Here is a 21653-nt window from a genome sequence, read left to right on the forward strand (position 1 = left end):
AAGGATGCAAAAGAACTCAGCTATGGCCTCTGATATCCAATACTCATTCCCTTCCACCTTCTCTGCACCCTCTTACCTACCGACCAGTCTACATGAGACCTTCTCGTGCACACGCCTGCCTGTCCAACCACCAGCCACTTTGCACACCTCTTCTGCGGACTGCCTGTTCTGGGTGGCCTCAGCAATGGTGCCTGTGTCCCAGCCTGCCTCTGACCCGTTTCTCACGCCCAGTTCTCCCACAGCAACTACATGATAATCTCTAGTCATTCACGTCACTTCATTCTTCCACACACAGCCTTCTTCCAAACCACGTCTCAACTCACTGCTGGGAGAGCACTTCTTAGCAGTCACGACCATAACTCGAAATCAGCGTGTCCCAAGCGGGCTTTACTCTCTGCCCACTGAACTCATGATGCACCCCTCTCACGAACACAAGCCTCTCCAGTCTACCACCAGCTGCACTTGGCCTTCTCTGAGTGATCACATATGCAATCAGTCACTAAGTTCTAACCCTCACCCTTGTGTCGACAGCAGCCCCTCGGTCCAGTCAGTTCTGACTACAATGACTTGCTAGACAACAGAACCAACCCCCGCCTGTGCCATCCTCTCAACTGTGAGGTCGGAATTCATTGTTTCAACCACACTCTCTCCGGGAGGGGCCTCCTCTTTTTCACTGACCCCTCTGCTACCCAGCACGCTGTCCTTCCCCAGGCACTGGCCTTTGGACAGTATGTCGAGAGAACATCAGCTGGTCTCCCCACCCCCACGTGGAAGGAGCACTCCGGCTGTCCTTCTGGGGTCGAATTATGCTTCAGTGAACTGCTAAGGCTCCAGGATTTTGTCTACTTTTGTTCATTAACTTTGTCATTTTATTAAACTTCGTGATAAATTAACTTGTCTTTGCTGTCTCCCTTTATAAGTTAGGAGTTAATGTGACCTTTATTGAAATGATCTAAGTAAATGGGGAATATTAAATATGATCAAAGGAAAATAAGTGAAGAGTGAGTAGAGATTTTTATCATTTAATTAGAGTTTGTTTTAGTATCCTTATGATTTGCTTTCATTTCCTCAACAGTAAAAAATAAAGCAAATCATTAGCTTGAAACTCCAGGCCAGAGAACTGGAATATTAAAGAGTAACTAGACCATAGCTTGTTCTTTTGAGGCCCAGAAAAAAAACAAGATACACTGGCCCACTGTGCTGTCACCGGGACCAAGACGAGGCTTTCTACTCCGTAAAGAGTGAGTCTTAGAAACCCACAGGGCAGTTCTACCCTGTCCTGTAGGATCATCATGAGTCAGCATCCACTCGAGGGGAGTGAGTCTGGTACTGTCACCAGCAAGCACGGGGATGCAACCAGGAGCAGAAAACAGCACAGGAAGGAGAAATGGCAAACCCTACCAACCCAGTTACTATAGAGATAATTGATTTTTCTAGTGCTGCTTCTCTGGACTTTAATTATGGATCCAAGTAAAATTAAATTCTGGACAACTTCAAACTTCTTGACTTTCCTCCTGCCCTACTACCATGCTTCGTCGCCACCTGGGCTAGAGTATACCTCTTCTCTAAGCAACCTTACTGCTTCAAACTTGTATGCACTGATCATGCTGTTTTCTGGTCCAGCCGTGACTTTGGTTTTCTTTACGTGGCCTCACACTCTATACCGAAGGCCACGTTCTTTGCCCTTCATCCACTAAGGGCTTCAAAGCCTTCTGGCTTTCAGCAAACAAGGTTGTGTCACTTACTCATGGAAGGTTCTTAAATCCTGGTGCCATGTTCCTCTTTATAGAGTAGAGCTTTCTCAGATTATTTGCTCAGCATATAGATTATTTTGAGAAAAATCTATATATGGAATGAGGAATAATATATATTCAAAACAAAAGGGAAACCAAGCTGATTCCAGGAACCCAAGTGGAAGGTGAATTATGAGAATGACGAGAGCAACGAATGTATAAGGGTGCTTTGCTCAATTGATGTATGTACAGACTGTGATAAGAGCCTCATGAGCCCCAATAAAAAGATCTTTTTAAATTAAAATAAATAAAATATATATATATTCAAAACAAACCTCTAACATGGAACAGTGTAAGACGAAAAAATAATTTATAAATTATCAAGGGTTCGTGAGGGAGGGAGGGAGGGTGGATGGGCGAGAGGGAAAATGAGGAGCTGATACTGAGGGCTCAAGCAGAAAGAAAATGTTTTGAGGATGATGATGGCAACAAATGTACAATGTGCTTGACACAATGGATGGATGGATGGATGGGTTGTGATAAGGGCTGTACGAGCCCCCAATAAAATGATTTAAAGCAAAAAAACTAAATTACCTCCTTCTAGTCTGCCTCAATAAGGGCCCTGGTGGTATAGTGGTTACATGGTGGGCTGCGATCTGCATCGTCAGCAGTTCAAAACCACCAGCAGTTCCTCAGGGCTTTCTACTCCAATAAACAGTTACAGTCTCGGAAACCCACAGGGGGTCATTATGAGTCAGCACTGACGCGATGGCAATGAATTTGGTTTTAATCTACCCTAGTAGGTGAGTGCCCACCAGTTCATGAACGGATGTAATTATTTTGTTGTGTGTTGTAAAACTTGACCCAACACAGTAGAGCCAGGCAAACACGAGAGGTCTGCGGGGCCAGGAAGTGAAGAAATCAGGAAGGAGAAGGGAAGAGAATAAGAGGCTAGGAAGCAGAGCTGACTAAGCCCCAAAGGATAACCCACAACGTCTGGGGTCTCAAAAGGTGGGGCTACAGCCTCTTAGTTGCCAGGAGTTAGAACTCTGTTCCACAGCATAAGTGGACCACCAGGCACAAGACTCAAGGTGTACAGGACAGGATCTCAGGGTCCGAAGTTGAGGGTCAGAATTGTCATGCCCAAGGGGCCAAAGAACAGGGCCTGCCAGGGCCTGAGGGCGAGGCTGTCGCTCAGACAGACTAGGAGAATAGGGCAACTGAAACCTGAAGGCTCTAAAACAGTGGTTCTCAACCTGTGGGTGGCAACCCCTTTGGAAGTGTAACGACACTTTCATAGGGGTCACCCAATTAATCACAGGAGAAAAATTAGTGATGAAGTAGCACCGAAAATAACTTTATGGTTGGGGAGTCACCACAACCTGAGGAACTGTGTGAAAGGGTCGAGGCATTAGGAAGGTTGAGACCCACTGCCCTAGGAGGAGCTAAAGCCTACAGCCACAGGGACTCCATCCAGAATCCAGAGAGCACAGCCAATACCCAGTCTGCAGGGGCCGGATCACGGTCTAGACTGCCTTAAAGAACAAAGGATTACTTCCAAGTCTTGTAAAGGAATTTAAAATGTCCTGAGTTTGTCACTTGCTTGGTGTTCTTGTCCCTTTTTATCCTCCATTTCTCCCATATGTAACAGAAAGTTCTGCCTTGTGACTCTTCCACAATTTACTTTGGAAGCAGATAACTTACATTCTAGACTTAGAAATGAATTAGAATTTTGCCATAGGATAATTTAGACTTGATTATAGACTTTGGCATGGTGTTTTACACATAGCAAAGACATTAATTTTGGAGGGGGTTACAATTGTGCCACCCCAAATATGTGTCAACTTGGCTAGACGATGATTCACAGGTGTTTGGCAGTTATGTAATGATGACATGATATGTGAGATCAGTCAATTAGCCGCAAGGGGATGGGGTAGACTGTAACACCCTTGCTCACGACAGAGCCCTGGGTATGCGGCCTGCTTTACCTTTAGCTTACAAAAGAGAAAAGCCTCCAAGAAAGATGAACCAGGACCATGTCTTTCGGACCTTGGGTCTTTGTGCTAAAAACCTCCTCCACGCAGGGAGGCCCTCAGATTCTGAAAGGAGCGGAAACAGAGGAAAAACTCCTTCCCCACATCAAGTGACCTGATTTGGGCCTTCCAGCCTCCTAAACTATGAGAGAATACATTTTTTCTTCCTTTTTTTTGAGATCAACTTGTTTGTCACTAAAGACTGCAAACCCATTTCAATCTTACTTTTCCTCCCGTTTTTTCTTAAGTCACTCAAACCACTATTATCCTAAGTTTGAAGGATAAGGAATATGGAGGTTTTTTAAATTTTGTTTTTAAAAAAACACATCATACACATACACACATATGTATAAAACAAACACACCATCTCAAGATATGAAATCAACAATAACCTAAGTTCTGCTTTCTTTTGTTGCTGTTTGTTATTTTTGGTTTTCATTAAATTCATCCACTTGTAGACAGACACTGGGTCTCTACTAAAGTCCTCCTTCAACACTTTGTTCTAATAACCTGGCATTCTGTGATGCTCAGCTTTCCAACATGATCGGTGAAGACAAATGGGTGCACAAGCAAATGTGGTGAAGAAAGATGATGGTGTCCGGCTATCAAAAGATAGAGCATCTGGGGTCGTAAAGGCTTGAAGTTAAACAAATAGGCATCTGTCAAGAAAGCAACAAAGCCCACATGGAAGAAGCACACAACCCGAGTGATCACGAGGTGTCAAAGGTATCAGGTATCAGGCATCAACGACCCAGAACTACAACTATTTTGAAGTGAATGAGGGAGGTCACAATGGAGACCCTAAGCCTATCTATAGACAATTGGATAATCCCCTCACACAAGGGCCACAAGGAAGGGATGAGCCAGCCAGGGTACATCGATGTATAGCACCAACGAAAACAAAACATTTCTCTAGTTCTTTAATGCGTTTTCCGCCGCCCCCCCTATCATGACCCCAGTTCTATCTTACAAATCTGACTAGACCAGAGTGTGCACACTGGTACAGATAAAAGCTCTCAACACCAAGAATCCAGGAGAGATAAACCCCTCAGGACCAACAATGAAAGTATCAATACCATGAGGATAAGGGAAAGGTGGGGGGAGGAAGGGGAGCCCATAGCAATGATCAACGTACCACCCCTACCCCCACCCCTCAGAGGGACAAACAATAGAAACGTGGGTGAAGGGAAACAGTAGATGGGTGTAAAATTATGAAAATTAAAATAATTTATAAATTACCAAGGGTTCACAAGGGTGGGAGGAAAAGGAGGGAGGGAAAAAATAAAGAGCTGATACCAAGGGCTCAAGCAGAAAGAAAATATTTTGCAAATGATGATGGCAGCATATGTGCAAATGTGTCTGATTTATGGTTCGTTCTAAAAGCTGTAAGAGCCCCCAATAAAATGATTTATTAAAATTTTAAAATAACTAAGTAAAGGCATCCACTTGTGGCGTTTCCGTTGTAGCAGCACTAGAGAACTTGACAAAGAGGAAGGTCCTCAAGGAGACGGACGGACAAAGAGGCGCAAGCACAGCAACAACTGCGAGGACGGTCCAACCCATCCCACTATCAGAGCGGGCTTCCTAAAACGCCTTTCTCACGACTGCCTTACTCTAAAAGGCTGCTAAGTCCTCATTTTCCAATTAAAAGTCAATCTTCAGGCTCCCTCCTCACGATCATACCAATCATCTTTTCTATATATTGACACTGGAGCCACACTAAGCTGGTATGACTAACGGCTGGTCCCAAAATTGATATCATGCCTTTCATGCCTCTAGGCCTCATGGTTCAAATCATCTCTCAAATGCAAATGCCCTTCCCCTGACTTTACTCCAGTTTGAAATGCCACCTCCTAATTGAAAATGCTGCCAGATTTCCAAGAGAAATCAATCATCTCCTTCACTGGGTTTCAACAGAACTCCACCCTGCCAAAATATTTTCTCACACTAACCTTGCTATGTTGAGTTTGAGTTTCCCACAACACAAAAAATTCCTAAGACTAGGGCTGTGTTTGAATGCATTATTAACCCTCCCAAGTGCTCGGGAGAGTGTCCCGGCACAGCAATCGTTAAGACGGCCACAGAAAGACGCGACGTACCTGCTGGCAGCTCCCGGAAGCGCAGATATTCCATAGACCGCGTGGTCACCAGGGGTTTTTGAGGGTAGTAGAGCACGTGGGCGAGCGTGTCCATGCGGACATGGAAATTGGTGATATAAACCCCCATAGCTTGCTTACCCATAGCGGACTGGTATGTGTTTCGAGGAGACTAAGGGCAGAAGAGAAAAGCCGAATCAATGAAACTTTAATTACCACAAGGAAAGACCCCACAAGAAACTACATTCATCAGAAATGTAGTAGGCGAAGAGTTTGGGGGGATTTCCCTTAAAAATAAGTAATGATCATTTGAAATAATCAATCATGACTTTAGAAACAACCCTATCAAATGCTGATTCTGTAGTCATACAGAGTCTTCTCATTAAAAGACTTCCTCTTGGGAAGAGATTACTGATTAATCTCTGGTTTTTATTTTTATTCACAGATCAAAAGATAAAAAGTGTTACCAACCTGGTTGTGATCTGGAAAGGGAATAATAGATGCACAGACACCAAGTATCATTGAAGGGTGAATCTCACAGTGTGTGTACGTGGAACAATACGCGACTTCTTTCTCCTGTAAATCATCTGGGGTCATTGCAAGCATCACTGTTTCTTCTTCGAGGGTATCGATATATTCTACTACCCCACTAGCCACAAGATCTTGCCAGCTTGGGGGGAGGGGGAGACAAAGACTCAATTTTCTCATCTCCTAATTTATGCCCTCAGCCACCTAATTAAAAAATACTCTTAACTTGTGTGCACTGATGTGGAAAGAGCTCTAAAATATATTATTCCTAACAGTGGAAAAATTAAACAACTAAACAAAAAAAACTAAACAACACACATAAACTATGGTCTCATAACCATTATGAGCTTGTTTTGCTTTATTTTAAAGAAAACATATTTGTATGTGAAAGGTGAGCATAGAATACAAAATAAATTTGATATCTACCGAACTGTTAATAGCACTTACTTTTGAAGAAGGGAGTCTGAATTTGTAGATTATGCAAATTTATATTATAGATGTTTGAATTATTTTACAATAAAAATATATAAATTCATACAGCGATAAAATATTATGCAGGTTCCATTTATTATTAGATTTCTTACTATGTTTTTTTCATTTTTTCTTACTATGTTTTAATAAGTCAGACTTCCTTAGTAAATCCTTACAAATCTCTCACTTGATAACAACAAAAATAATCACAGAACACCGATGTGACTGCAAATGGCCATGAACTCATGATGAAAATGTCAGATTAACAGCACAGCCTTGTTAGTATACTGAACATCACTGAACTGCATACTTTAAATTATAAACTCTGTGTTATATGAATCATCTCAATTTTTTTAGTGCACACATTTTTCTCACTGCAAGTTCTTACCTGTAATTGTTATATTCTCTCTCTTTCAACTGGTCAATATGCCTCTTCTTCAAAAGCAGCTTTTGTTTCTCCACAATCAGAAGTGGTCTACAAATACGGCCTGCATCTGTGTAGATACGAATCTCCCGCTCTCGAATATCTCTGATCATAGAAACCTATACATAAAAAGACAAAGCAGTCTCATAAAATTCTGTGTTCGCCATACCACTAAAGTTTATGTAAAAATATGCTAAAATTATTGATAAATTTCGGGACCAACCAATTATCAAATAAGATGAGCAACACAGTTTAACATTCTAGAAACTGTAAATTATTTTGACCCTGTATGATTTTTTAACAATATTTTATTGTTTTTGGTGAATTTACACAGCAAAATAGATTCCCATTTGACAATTACTATACAAATTGCTCAGTGATATTAGTGATGTTTTTCAGTCTGTCAACATCCTGGTTAACTGCATTCTATTTTTCAAATCCAGCAAAGGGGGGGGGGAGCTTCAAAGAATTCATAGAAAAGTTTTAATATCTTTTAATTTCATTTTTCTGAACATTTAGAAGCTCTCATACAATGTTTTATCCACCAATCAAAAAATGAATTGCCTCCCCCCAAAAAGAAATGAACAGCCAACTAAAAAAAAGCAAGAAATGAAATGCCAATGGACTGGAAAACTGAAAGAGGAGTTGGTATTTCCCCAAAAGTGTACTTTTCAAAAGTATTTGGGTCTATTTAAGAGTTGGAATTACTTAAGGCGAGGATTTGGGATACTTAGCTTAAAAATAACAAACAAAAAAACACAACAAACCATGAAAACTGATAAAAAGCAACAAATTTCCTAAATGCAGAGTCAAACGCCAAGATAGAAAATCAAGTTCCTGGTCCATTTCCTTTCCCCAGAAAGCAGTCAAAGGAGCACTGCCTATGAAGCAAAATGCCATGCACCGTGTTATACAGTCCCAGAAAAGGCACTGCTCCCAGACGCTTTCCTGCAAGCCTTAAAGAGCAAGCCTTCCTATTAAAATCTAATTCGCTGGTCTTACCCAGTGGTTCTCAACCTGTGAGTCATGACCCCTTTGGGGGGGTTGAATGACCCTTTCACAGGGGTTGCCCAATTCATAACAGTAGCAAAATTACAGTGATGAAGTAGCAATGACAATAATAATATGGTTGGGGGGGGGGGTCACCACACCAAGAGGAACTGTATGAGAGGGTCGCAACATTAGGAAGGTTGAGAACCACTGTCTTAACCAAACCAGAAACCCAACCCCCTGCCGTGGAGTCAGTGCTAACTCAGAGTGAATTCACAGACAGGCTAGAACTGGTCTTGTGAGTTTCTGAGAACAGAATTCTTGACAGGAGGAGAACGGCCCATAGCCCATCTGTCTGTCTCTCGAAGAGCAGCTGGTGGTTTTGAACTGCTAACCTTGCAGTTAGTAGCCCAATGGGCTCTTCTGAATCCTTAAAAAACAAACACCCTAATAAAATCTAATTTGCTTGACTTAGCAGAAATATTTTAAATGATCTGTGTCTCCTCCACGGCTGCTGAAGAAGCCAGCATGCTTCAGCAGGTCAAGAGACCTGGTGTCACGGCAACCTACGGAACAGCTCCAACCAAAGACTGAATTTATGAAAGGGTTCTAAAAAGTACTGCACTTCTTATTTAAAAAGTACACATAAGCTTCCCATTTAGAGGTGCCCGAAATTACTCGACAATAAATTATTTAAAGCCCAAAGGCATAGGGTCCATTAAAGTCTTGCAATCACTGCCTACTACATGTTGGGCAGTGTGGTCAAAGCTGAAAATGCTAAGTCACTCTCAGACACAGTCCCTGTGGTGAGCGGGGGAGGTAGACAAATCAACAGGTACTAAGTGGTAGCAGTAGTCTATGACAGGTATGTTAAGTTACACCTGGCTCAAAAACTAGGGCCTCTCTGCTTGAGGAAGGACTGGAAGAGCCAAACTAGACTAGGTCTAGAAGGGCCCAGTTACTGCATAAGCATGTTACAATTTCCCTCCAAATCTATTTTCATTTAGGTAGGCTCCAAGTCCCCAAACACTTCAATATTCAACTAAACATAAAACAAACCTATTGGACCTGATGCAAACGGCTTAAGTGGAGAGCAAATGTTTTGAAAATGATGAGGGCAAAGAATGTACAGATGTGCTTTACACAACTGATGTATGTATGTATGGATTGTGGTAAGAGTTGTATGAGCCCCTAATAAAATGTTTGAAAGAAAAAAAAAAGCAATGAGAATATGTAAACTCTACCTAAATTTGTGCATATCCTGCAAAATCAGAGCATTCAATCTAAATACTAGAAGCAGTGGACAACAAACCCAGTCAATAAAAACTGATAAATAACGTTAACAGCAAAAAAAAAACCCACAAACAACCCTGTTACAGATAAATCACATTTCATGAATGAAAAGAATAAATCAAATTTGATGATTCCCTTTTAAAAGGCACTCTCAGCTTTAAGATTTAAAATTATCTTAAAAATCCACAACCCCTACCTAATTCACAATAAAAAAGCTCATTAAAAGAAAATCTGTAAGAATTTTTTTTGAGTTCTAAAATTGCATGTCAAAAACTTTAAGAGCCTAGCTAAAGCATTAAAGGAAACAATACCTCAAAGTCATGGGATGCATAACATCTCCTCAGGCAACATCCAACCACATGTATGGTCATGGTTCCAACCCGCATAAAACTTATATTAAAAGTTCCAGATGTACACAATTGTTCATAGTAACAAAAACCGGTGCTATTTTGCAACATACATTGAAAGAACATAATTACTGTATTATGTTAAAGATATTTTAGTGTGCCTAGAAATGTTTCCTTAATATTTCTGATGCATAAAAAGGTCCCCACTCACTGCAACTGGGACATCACAGAACTGTTTCTTCTGGTTTCCAATACAGGACATTCTTATGGGAGCTAACACGTCACCTTTCTCCCAAAGAACGAACCTTGTGGTTTATTGCACTGTGCTCAGTCCACTGAACCCCTTATAAGAAAGACACACTATGTACAATGGCAGACACGTGACTAGCTGGTGAACTGTACCTGACTGACTTACAAATCGAACGTAAAGACATACTGGCAAGAAGGACAGCTTTGTAATCCAGGGACTGCCTGCAGTGTTCACAGATGTCCAAATCACACACAGTCCTGTTTCACAGAACCTACCATGGCTTTATGCGATGTATGATGCAATTAAATTAAGCTCAAAAGGTCTTCAATTTGGGGGCAGCTAGTTCAAAGAAACGGATTAACAGAAACATAACTTTCACTAGTCTAGGTTGTACCTTGCTTAGCCACCCCGCAGCTCAGGCTGTCTCTTAACTCACTAAAGACTTACTTCAGACACGATGATGTCCATCTGACGCCGCAATTTCCGGAGGGTGTTCATGAGTTGTTCAGGATCTTTATGTATGCCAACCCAGCAGCCATTAACGAAAATCTTGGTTGCACTAAAATACAAAACCACAAACATTTGCACTTAGCAATCCTAGTTTTGGCTATAACAAAAGGCTAACAATACACAAAGACAGAAAACATCTATACATACTCAGCAATAGCCGCAGGAGAAATTTCTTCTAAATTTTCCATACTCCATTCTTCTAAAAATTCCAGAATGGGAGATGGTTGCGAACCAACTGAAATGTAAGCCATCAGAGCTAAGTTCTTCACAAGTCCTACAGCATGACCCTACGGAACAGACAAAATATTACTCAACTGATTCTGCATGCTAATTCAAATCTTATTCCACAAAGATTTCCTTAAGTTTGATTGCAAGACATACTACCCTAATTGTCTAAGAAAAGATTGCTAAATAATACCTTAGTTCTAAACCCACCACATAATTAAATAAAAACTTAATTATGAAAATAACTACTCAAAACTCCCTGCCATCCAGTTGATGCCAACTCAAAGCAACCCTGTAAGTCAGTAGAACTGCCCCTTCAGGTTTCCGAGACTAATGCTGCTTCACAAGAGCAGGCAGCCTGCAGTTGGTTTCTAGTTAGCAGTCCCATGCAGAGCCACTAGGCCAGGGCTCCTTAAAAGTAACTAAGCCCACATAATTACCGCATATACTCCTGCGTAAGCCGAGTTTCTCAGCACACTTTTAATGCAGTTTTTGTGGTACAATTAGGTGCCTCGGCTGATATTTGGGTTGGCTTGTACTTGAGTATGTACGGTATTCGCTGGTTATTCAACACATAAATTCTAATGCATTACCTCTGGGGTCTCAGCAGGACACACCATCCCCCACAATGTATTATGCAACTGTCTCGGTTTTGCTAGCTTGCCATCTCTGCCAATAGGAGAGTTTAAACGTCGCAGGTGAGAAAGAGTAGATGCAAAAGTCAGACGGTTCAGTACCTAGAAAAAATAATAAATCTTTACAGTTTGGGCATTTAGAAAAATAAGATTCACACTTGCTCATTTTTGCGAAATACTAAAATCGGCAGTTGTATTTTCACATACAATCCACTGAGTGGCAAGCTGTTCCTGTGGCGGAGCTCTCTAACCTGGATAATCTTATTGACCCCGCTTAATTGTGCAGTAACAGAAGTGGTCGACACAGGGAGGAAGTCGGAAGCTGTTACACTGTGGGGAATGCAATCAGCGTTGTGTCAGACATTTGGAATCAGTGTGTGGAATTAAAATGTGTATGAGTGAATGGAAAACCAATTTACTCCATAACCAAAAAGGCAGGCAGGGCGGGGAGAAGGAAGCAAACAGTATAGTGAGACATGTTTGAACACGCTTTTCCTCTTTACTCCATCTGAAAAGTAGCTGCTACAGTCACACAGTAAGAATCAGGGGCGGGAGTAACAGTCTGCGACAAAGGAAGGGCATTTCCCTGCATTCTCGGCTTTGGCTTCAAGACATAAACATTTCATTAACGTCAACGGTCTCACTTCCCAAGCTTCTATTAACTCTTATTAACAATCCTAAATTCCTATATGACCAAAAAAACCCCTAAACTTATCAGTAATGCAGATGATTGCTAATTAAAGAAAATATTCATTTTCATAATTCCTTAGTCCCCAGCCTAATTTTCATTTCTGACCAGGAAAAAAAGCAAACTGATCTGCACTCAGTGAAAGTCTGGTCTCACCTTGTCCTGTGTCTCACCCTTACCTGGGACACGCCGGCTCTGGCTTGGTGAGCTTTCTTTTGATCACCCCAGTTTCCAGTAGCTAACGAGTATTTTAGGCCATCAGATATAATTCTTGTTTTAATCGCCAATTCCAAGTTGAAATCCTTTCCTCGATCAATGAATTTCTGTGCATAGATCCGCACTTCTTTAAGCAAATTCTTAAACATACTGTCAAATAAAATGGGGCTGTTAAGAATCTACACCATGCATTCTCAATAGGGAAGGGAAGAAGCATTTTATTATACAGAGCACAGACATGCACACAGTGCATAAACATGGGGGGGGGGGCACACCATAGCTTGCAGTTAGGGGAAATGTGTTAAACATGTTAAAACCCCTACCGTCATGTGGGTTCCACCTCACAGCGACCCCATGGCGTGCAGCACCCCCACCCATGGGTTTCCTTCCCCAAGGCACAGCTGGTAGCTCACTGTCCTGCGGTTAGCACCCCAACAAGTAACCTCCCACTCCACCAGGCCTCCCTAAAAACCTCGCTGAGCTGATTTCTCTTTCTCTCTTTTTAATTACAAACACCAGTCTATCACACTAAGAGAATGTGTACACCACAAAGCTAATGTTAACACTAGGTTTAGGGCATTTCTTCCCTACCTATCGCTACGGACACATGTCAATCTGAACAAGGCCACACATTCTCTTTAAAAAGCAACTTATTTTAAAACAACATAATTATACACTATTAACTTATAAATGAAATCATGTGATACTATAGTTACATAAAAGTTACAATATTTAACAGTACACACTGGAGACACTGGGTTCAACACAGCTTAAGGATCACTTGGGTCTGGCAATATGACAATATCTGCTGCATTCCTTGTCTTTACATTTGCTGTTTACTTACTAAGTCAAAAGTACCTTTTGACTATGTATGTATTTATTACTGAAGTACTGTTTTCATGCAAGAACCCAATTTACTGAGATCAATATTCAATTTACGTTGATCTCAAATTGACAGATATTCGTAGATAGGTAAACCCCACACAGAATTTCGAGAAGGCTTAGAAGAAAATGATTTTGGATATGTTTGTCTCGTTAAGTGGGTAAGTCCGCATAAATAGTAGGAAGTAAATGTACACAGTTTCTGTAATTTTCGTTGAGGAAATCAAAATGGGTCAACACGAAACATCCTGTAAGCCTAGTGTTAATAGAAAAAAAATTTAATTAAAGTTTTGACATTATTGTTCTTATATATTTTTTAATTATAAAAGTATGAGAAGTTCACTGCAGAAAATATGAAAGACAAAACATACCAGGGGGGGAAAAAACATATCCGGAAAAACATAAATAGCTGTAAGAGACCTCAATAAAATGATTTATATTAAAAAAAAAAAAATCCCATAAAACCCGAGCCCTGTGAGACCATCACTGCTAATATTTTCCACGGTCCCCTTGATCTTCTATGAATATTTTCATAAAATGTAAAAGCTGCATTATTAAAATTCTAATATCCACACTTGGCTAATCAAGGCAATAATTCAGCTTTCTCCAACAAGTTTTAAAGCTACACGAGCAATAAGGAACATATAAACCTGCCCTCATGAACTTGACATTTCAAGACAAGAGCCAGAACTGAATCCGGACAGGGGGCAAAGACAATACAGCAACCGGCCCACGCAGGTATCCAGTGCAGGCCTCACAATGCCCCAGACCCTCCCTGTGCCCGGACGGAGCGAAACAAACTCAACTTACCCTCTAAATAAGAACGCCAGGAGTGGCCCAGCAAGGTCCAATCTTTTGTTTCCATAGTGATCTCTGTCGTCTAGCTCTCTTCTGCCCAAAGCTGCCAGAAGTAACCTATGAACCATATACCTAAAAATATAAAGATATGAAAACATGATTTTCAACTCTCTGACTTGGTTTATATATTTAAAACACTATTTTACACTTTTAACTTTAAGAGACAAGCTATCTCAATTTTTCCTTAGCAAAGATCCTGACACAGAAAATATAACACACCCCAAGAAATAGGCTTTTTTGGTCTCGCAGAAGTCACTGACGCCCACATGGGGGAGCATTTCTTTTTGCAGGACCTCTTTTGCATATTTAATTCTCTTCTCTTTAGTAACACCAGGCTTCGCTCCTCTTGAGCCAATGAAATTTAGAGCCACGTTCTGTTCTTGGATGACAAAGGCTTCATCAAGAGAAGGTTTAACCTATCAAGACAATTTAATTAAGTTATTTTTCAAATCTGTAGTTTTGCCTCAAAATTAGTCAACTGTCATTTACTGTATAACATGTTAAATATCTCTATGAACTGAATCAGAAAACAAAAATATTTCTAAAATATCAAAAAATTGCAAAACACTAGATCTAGAAGAGACTTAAACAACTATCATTGCTACGAAACTAGTTTTCTGAAAGTTAGTATTAATTAGGAAAAAGAAAGAAAAACAATAAACAATTATTGAAGAAAAAATTTAAGCCCTGATTCACATCGAATGGTTGTGAACCCAGACTTTTAAGTCACACAAGTTTTGGAAGAGCTAAAAGGCATGTTAAGACATGGAGAATCCTATAAAAACAGTCATAACAGGAACAATTTGTAAACAAATGCAAAAGCAGCTATGGGGCCATGCCTGGAGGGAAGCCAGGAAGAGGGCCGGCTGGGCTGTTTCTACATGCCTACTTTTAAATGCTGCCCATACACTCCGACAGAACACAGCTACAGAAAGTTCTTCAGAGAACTGCTCAACTTGGAAAGTTCTTAGCACTAGTCTTACTTGTCTGTAAATCTGAAATTGTATTCCAAAGAAAGCAATTTAAAAAAAACTAAAAAGAAGCAGACATCAATTACAGGCAACCCCTGAGTTACAATAAATTCAAATTACTTACAACTGTGTGTTGTTTTATATCTATCTTCCTGCTATTGATGTGTACCACATACAATCGTGCTACCTGTAATTCTCCAAGGTTCTCCCTGACAAAAATCAAATTTATAAAAATACTAGTAATAAAAGGCAACGATAGTAAAACTTTAAAAAGAAGAATAATCTGAATCCCATGAGAACCTATTTCCGACAGAGCTGTCCGAACAGAACAGGCACCTGTCACAAGTCGGGGTCGGCCTGTCCTCGGTTTTCACCAGGCTGGTGGCTTCGAGGCCATTGCTCAGCCATTGCTCACCACCGTTTCTTCCGGCTGCTGTCAGTGTACTACAGCTGCCAGCAGTTCTCAGGTCTGTCTTACACAGAGCTGTCAGGCTAGAGGCCCAGGCGGGCTGAATACTTTCACTGCACAGTAACTGGCACGAGACAGGTGAGAGTTCAAATTGCTGTCTGAGCAACTCCTATTATGTTTTACGGTGAGAAACATCCGGTCACTTCAAACTTCTTGTGCAACACTATGAATACATTTTACTTTCACATTACCATTTCCATCATCTCTGGATCTTCAAAATCGTAAATAATATGCTCTAAAATGTCTCTGTCAGACACAAAACCTAATGCTCGGAACACAATGATGATGGGAACTTCTTGCTTGATGTACGGTAGAGTGGCCACAATGCGCTGACCAATTGCACTCTTTTTTGCACCCTAAGGGGGAAGTGGGGACACGTCATTAGAAAAGGAATACACAGAGCTCAGTTAGGTACAAACACCCTAAGAAACAATTAATAGATATGCTCATTTTAAGAGCATGCCTCCCATACCCCAAAGCCCTCTGATGTCAGTTCTTCAAAGCCACTGAACCAGTCTTCTGTTCTGTGCACAGGTAGGTCTTCCAGACCTCACAGAACGCCCAGTCTGTTGGCTGGCTGCCTGCCTGCCATGATCCTCTCAAGGGACTCAGCGGGGTACTTGGGAATGACCTCTGACACCAACAGAACATTAGCATAATCCCTTTGGCATCTTCCCAGCCTCCTGCTCACCCTCCACCAGACAGACAAATGCAGGGTAAAAAAGAGAAGATGAAGATTTTAAAAACTTAAGCACAAACTAAAACAAAAATATTAACTCAGAGCTTTACTGTGAGGTTAATCCTTGTTGAGATGTTTTTAAATTAACACGTTTTTTTCACATAAGCCATGACTGTTACTACCTGGATACTAATTTTCCCTTTCAGTCTATCATGAGCTTTATCACACATCTTTTTTTAGAACCAACAAAACATTAAAAATCATGCCTACACCGTGCAGTCACTTTTCCTCAAAAACACATATTGCTGAAAACTTGTTCACTACATTCTCTCTAATATTCAATGCTTCCAAGTTCTCTATTTTACCCCCATTGTTTCAAGAGCGAAGCCAGAGTATCTTGACTCATCCCCATATCTCTAACTAAAACCCAAATGATTTTCCTTTCTCTGCCTCTAATTAGTATATATATTCATATAAAAACCGAGTTTTTCAGCACATTTTTAATGCAGTTTTTGTGGTAAAATTAGGGGGAGAGGAAGACTGCTCACAAAGCAGCAACGCTGTCTATGGTAGTGGGAAATGTGACCATGATTACTGGAGGTAGTCACACATGATTAATGTTATCGACATCATTAAATTAATTGTAATGTCTGGGGGTGGGGGAATGCCCTTCCCTTTTCTCGTGCTTACATAAATCCAAACCATCTTTTAACAAGCATGTAGTGGTCCCATCTTCTCATTTAAGCCACCATGAACCACATCACTCTAATCATCTCATTCTCCTCCGTGCTTCTATAGACGTAGTCTACGCAGATGTCTCTGAGCCATTGTACTGTTACTGTTTAGTGACTGCACCTGGTATTCTCAATGAAATGGTTAGCCTCTTAACGCACACTGTGCATTTGCGTCCTCTCGCATAATACTCCAGTGTTTCCACACATGGTTATTAGTCTGACTATGGAAAACCCACAGTAATATGAATTACTATTTATGATATATAATATGAATTATATTAGTCTCACTGTGAAAAAATCCACAGTAATATGAATTACTATTTATCATTTTAAAGCAACCGAATGCTGTAATAAACACCTATTCTAGATCTGTGTTTAAGTCTGGATAAGTTAAACAGAGTCTAATCTTCCGGTTACTCATTCTAAAGGCATATAAAGACAAAGACAATAATGAACTCCGCAGGGCAGCCTGTATAAAAACATGACTGTAAACAAAAGAAGTGGCTAGACAAACTGCAACATCTACATGGTGACTGTCAGTGCTGTTCTTGTAGATTCCAACACACAGGCCCGCCCCATGTGACAGAGTAAATTCCCCCCAGGGCTTCCTCAGCGATCATCTTTATGGGAACGCACAGAATGATCAAGTGGCAACATAGAAGGATCCCTGCCGTGATACAGGTTTTTAAAAGATACCAGCTGGCAAAGTTCCTGCACTATGCATGGCCAGTCCTGTTTGTAGTTTACAAACATTCTCAAAAGCAACTGCCCTTGAGGAAGAAACCAGTTTATAGTACACAGTACCATTTTCCTACAGACTATTCTGACGTCCGTGTAACTCTTCAAAGCATTCAGTTAGTAAAGCTGAATAATGAGAGAGCACCCAGCTACTCTGGAGAGAGCTGTAAAAATGAAAGCAAACCCTCAGAGTCACACAGCAAAGAGCTCAAAAGGTTGCTCTGGCTTCGAGTCTTAGAAGCAGCCCGCCTTGTCGTCAGAAGGCCCGACGATGACAGCCGTTGGAAATGCCCTCGGGAGCAGGGGCTACGCATACTGTCCTGCTTCTACCGCTGCCACGATGGCGACCCGAGACTGATTCCCACCTTGCCCGCCCCTCTACAGCTCTGGCTCGCTCACTCGGATGAAGTGCGCTGCCATGCTGTCAGCAAGAAGCGAAGACAAGTTTCCGGTCAAAAGAGAGAAACTGAAACTCTCCGTCCGGAAGCCTGTGAAACCTCACTCCTGCTGACAGCCACTCCAGGTGACTGTACGGAGGAGATGGCAGCCTTGTGAGAGATCAGGGTGATCGGCCGTTAGCTGCACCCAGAGTGCTGACTCCCAGGACCTGGGAGGTGACAAATGTTGCTCTGTTAAGAACTAAGGGTTGGGGCATTTGGGGCACCAAACCAGTTGCCATTGAGCCAACTGACTCACTGCAACCCCAGGTTTATCAGAGAAAGACTGTTTACTCTAGAGCAGCGGTTCTCAACCTTCCTCCGGCCACGACCCTTTCATACATTCCTCATGTGGTGGTGACCCCCCAACCATAACATTATTTTCGTTGCTACTTCATAACTGTCATTTTGCTCCTGTTAAGAATCAAGTGACCCCTGTGGAAAGGGTTGAGAAGCCCTGCTCTATAGGATTTTAATGGTCAGTTTTCAGCAGTACATGGTACATGGCCAGACTTTCCTTCCAGGCTCTTGTGGACTCAAGCCTCCAACCTTTCAGTTAGCAACCCCGTGTGGGGCTCCAATGAGCAGCAGGAGAGCTGTCCTAGTGATGCAGCCTGGCAAGCAGCAGAGTGAGACACGCGATCATGTCCCGTGCATACCTGTCCTCCTCGCGCCAGCATGCTAACCCAGATAGTACTGGTGGGCCGTGAAGAATTCTCTAGGCACGACCTACACTCGCCGGTGTAGGCATATTTAGAATCCTTTTTGGCAAACACATAAACTGTGTTTGTTGCCATTTTCTCTTGAGCAATCAGAACCTATGTGGACAATAAGATAGTCAGAAAACTCAGACCTAGAGGTAGGAAGTTTCCTGAACATTACTTTAACCTGACTGCACATAATATGGATCATTTCAAACATCTTTCCTCTAAAATCACCCAAAACATCACTGAAGCATTCTTAAACCTTACAAATTCCATTTTGTATCAATGCTTCACAGAGTTAAGTTCAAACAACTGACCATATTTGTTGTATTCTACATACATGTAAATAAAGCTTACTTGTTTAATAAGTCTATCAGCTGTCAAGCCCTATATTCAACTGCCACCCCCAGGGTATGCAGAATAAGGCTGACCTGTATGTACTATGTCAAAGTAATGGCACTGAACATAGACTCTACGTTACGCACCTTCTCAGATCCATTGATAATGAAGTAGCCGCCAGGGTCCAAAGGGCACTCGTTTAACTCACACAGATCACGGTCCGTTAAGCCGTTCAACAGGCAGTAAGTCGAGCGCAACATAATTGGAATTTTCCCTATGAAGGTCTTCTGATGCTGAGTCTGAAGTTGTTCTTCACCCTCTTTAATGACTGTCTTTGTTATGTCAACATAAAGCGGAGCAGAATAACTTTGAAAAGAAAAGCACATCAGTTAAGCAAGGATAGTGTATGTGCTAAAATATAAACCCTCAGTGGTTAAAAAAAAGACAACTACTGAAATGATACCTCACTATCACTTAAGGAAATCTTTCTTACGTGAGATTTCTTAATCTGGCTTCATTTGGCATCATCGGTGAAGGAGCGCCATCTCTTTCCCAATGGGTAGGCTTCGAGAGGTAAATCTGTTCAAACTTCAGCAAGTATCTTGGCTGAATTGAAATAGAGGGGGGCGGGGGAAGAGTGAAGAGAATAAGTAACTTTTCCTATAAAAGTTTTTGTTAATTTGTTCCCATAATTGTTTCTGTCAGCTTTAACATGTCAAGTTGAAAAAGATCTACAGCATGGCAAATTAACCCATTACTGACAGGGTCACTCTCAGAGTCAAGACCCGTGCCCCGTGGACAGCAAGTCTGACATTTACTCACGTTCTTAAGGCAAGAGAGAGCAAAGGGAAGGAACACAATCCCAAGTGAATAAGAACTGCACACAGCATGTGCTTGGAGTGGACATCCAACAGTTGAAATGAGTTCGCATGAACGATCTATGTATAGTCTTCTCTCTCTTCTCCATGGCTGGGGCTAGGATGTACTCAACATAGCATCAAGAAAATATAAACCTGACTCGTCAACTGAATGTACACAAGCCTCCTCATCTATACAAAGGACTGAAAACTTCAAATCGTGACTCACTACTATTGAGCCCAAAGCAAAAATAATAAAATGCTAAGCTTTAAAAATTTTCAAGTATTTGCTGTCTGCTGATAAGCCAAGATGACTGACCCCAAGCCCCACGCCAAGTTGGTAGAGGGCAACAAGAATGAATGGTGGTGAGCCCACGGGTAATCACCTCCTCACTCCTTACGTCCACCTCCAACACCCTAAACCAGAACCGTCCTATCTTACACCTAGGTTAAGCCAAAAATAAATTTTCTAATCATTTTATTGGGGGCTCATACAACTCTTATCACAATCCATACATACATCCTTTGTGTCAAGCACATTTGTACATTTGTTGCCATCATCATTCTCAAAACATTTGCTTTCTACCTGAGCCCTTGGTATCAGCTCCTTATTTTTCCACTTCCCTCCCCACTCCCTCATGAACACTTGATAATTTTTAAATTATTAATATTTTGTCCTATCTTATACTGCCTGATGTCTCCCTTCACCCACTTTTCTGCTGTCCATCCCCAGGGAGGAGGTTATATGTAGATCCTTGCAATCAGTTCCCCCTTTCCACGACCCCCTCCCTCCACTAAGCCAAGATTTAAATCTACCTCCTGCCTCTTTCTACTCAAACTCAATACCATATCCAAAATGATCTTCCTTAAAAATAACACTTTATACGTATTCTTCAACCATCTTTCCACAGCTTGTCCCATCATCCAGACCTTCCACCTGAACTACCGTATATACTGGAATATAAGCTGACCTGAATATCAGCTGAGGCATCCAATTTTACCACAAAAACTGCATTACAAATATGCTGAAAAACTCAGTTTATACACGAGTATACATGGTACTATCAATTAAGAACAAACCAAACCGGAAATCGCATACATTTTATGCGATACATCCCATCAAAAGCCAAATACACCACGTACTTTCTTACTGAAATAGCAAAGGATCATTTCTCGACTGAAGTCCTATCCACCCTGCAAGGTGAAGTGTCAAGGTCATCCCTGTCATCTTTTCAATGGGGCTCTGATAACTCAGTTTTAGGGCTCTGTTCCTCGCAGCCCTCAGTCCTGGCACTTTGAATATGCTATGTCAGTGTCCTGCATCTCTCATTATGCAAAGGCGAAGAAGAAAACTCACTGAAAGGCTACCGGTTACAGCACCAGCCAGAGAGCCATCCACGTCTTTTTACCAGTAGACTCATGCATAGCATCTCTCACTAGAATGAGCGTGACAGGCCAGCCTTAGGGGTTTAGCGGCAGAGAAGAGGTTCGGAACCTCTCCGTAGCTCTTATTCTGTTACAGGTTTAGCCCTGCCTCCTGCAGTAG

General features: G+C 41.5%; 1 protein-coding gene across 1 annotated transcript in view; it reads right to left on the reverse strand.

The window, feature by feature from the left end:
- The window catches only part of POLR2B (RNA polymerase II subunit B), a 41144-nt gene that overhangs the window by 10914 nt on the left and 8577 nt on the right, over positions 1-21653 (reverse strand). The window contains exons 4-16 of the mRNA XM_075544266.1: positions 19744-19856; positions 19397-19616; positions 18867-19025; positions 15811-15975; positions 14399-14595; positions 14132-14251; positions 12403-12589; positions 11494-11637; positions 10823-10962; positions 10613-10724; positions 7250-7404; positions 6334-6532; positions 5866-6034 (exon numbers count right to left, since the gene is read on the reverse strand). Coding sequence (XP_075400381.1) covers positions 5866-6034; positions 6334-6532; positions 7250-7404; positions 10613-10724; positions 10823-10962; positions 11494-11637; positions 12403-12589; positions 14132-14251; positions 14399-14595; positions 15811-15975; positions 18867-19025; positions 19397-19616; positions 19744-19856 — 2080 coding nt within the window. The remainder of the gene's footprint in view (positions 1-5865; positions 6035-6333; positions 6533-7249; positions 7405-10612; positions 10725-10822; positions 10963-11493; positions 11638-12402; positions 12590-14131; positions 14252-14398; positions 14596-15810; positions 15976-18866; positions 19026-19396; positions 19617-19743; positions 19857-21653) is intronic.

This window comes from Tenrec ecaudatus, chromosome 3 (assembly GCF_050624435.1).
Source record: "Tenrec ecaudatus isolate mTenEca1 chromosome 3, mTenEca1.hap1, whole genome shotgun sequence".
NCBI classification, from domain to species: Eukaryota; Metazoa; Chordata; class Mammalia; order Afrosoricida; family Tenrecidae; genus Tenrec; species Tenrec ecaudatus.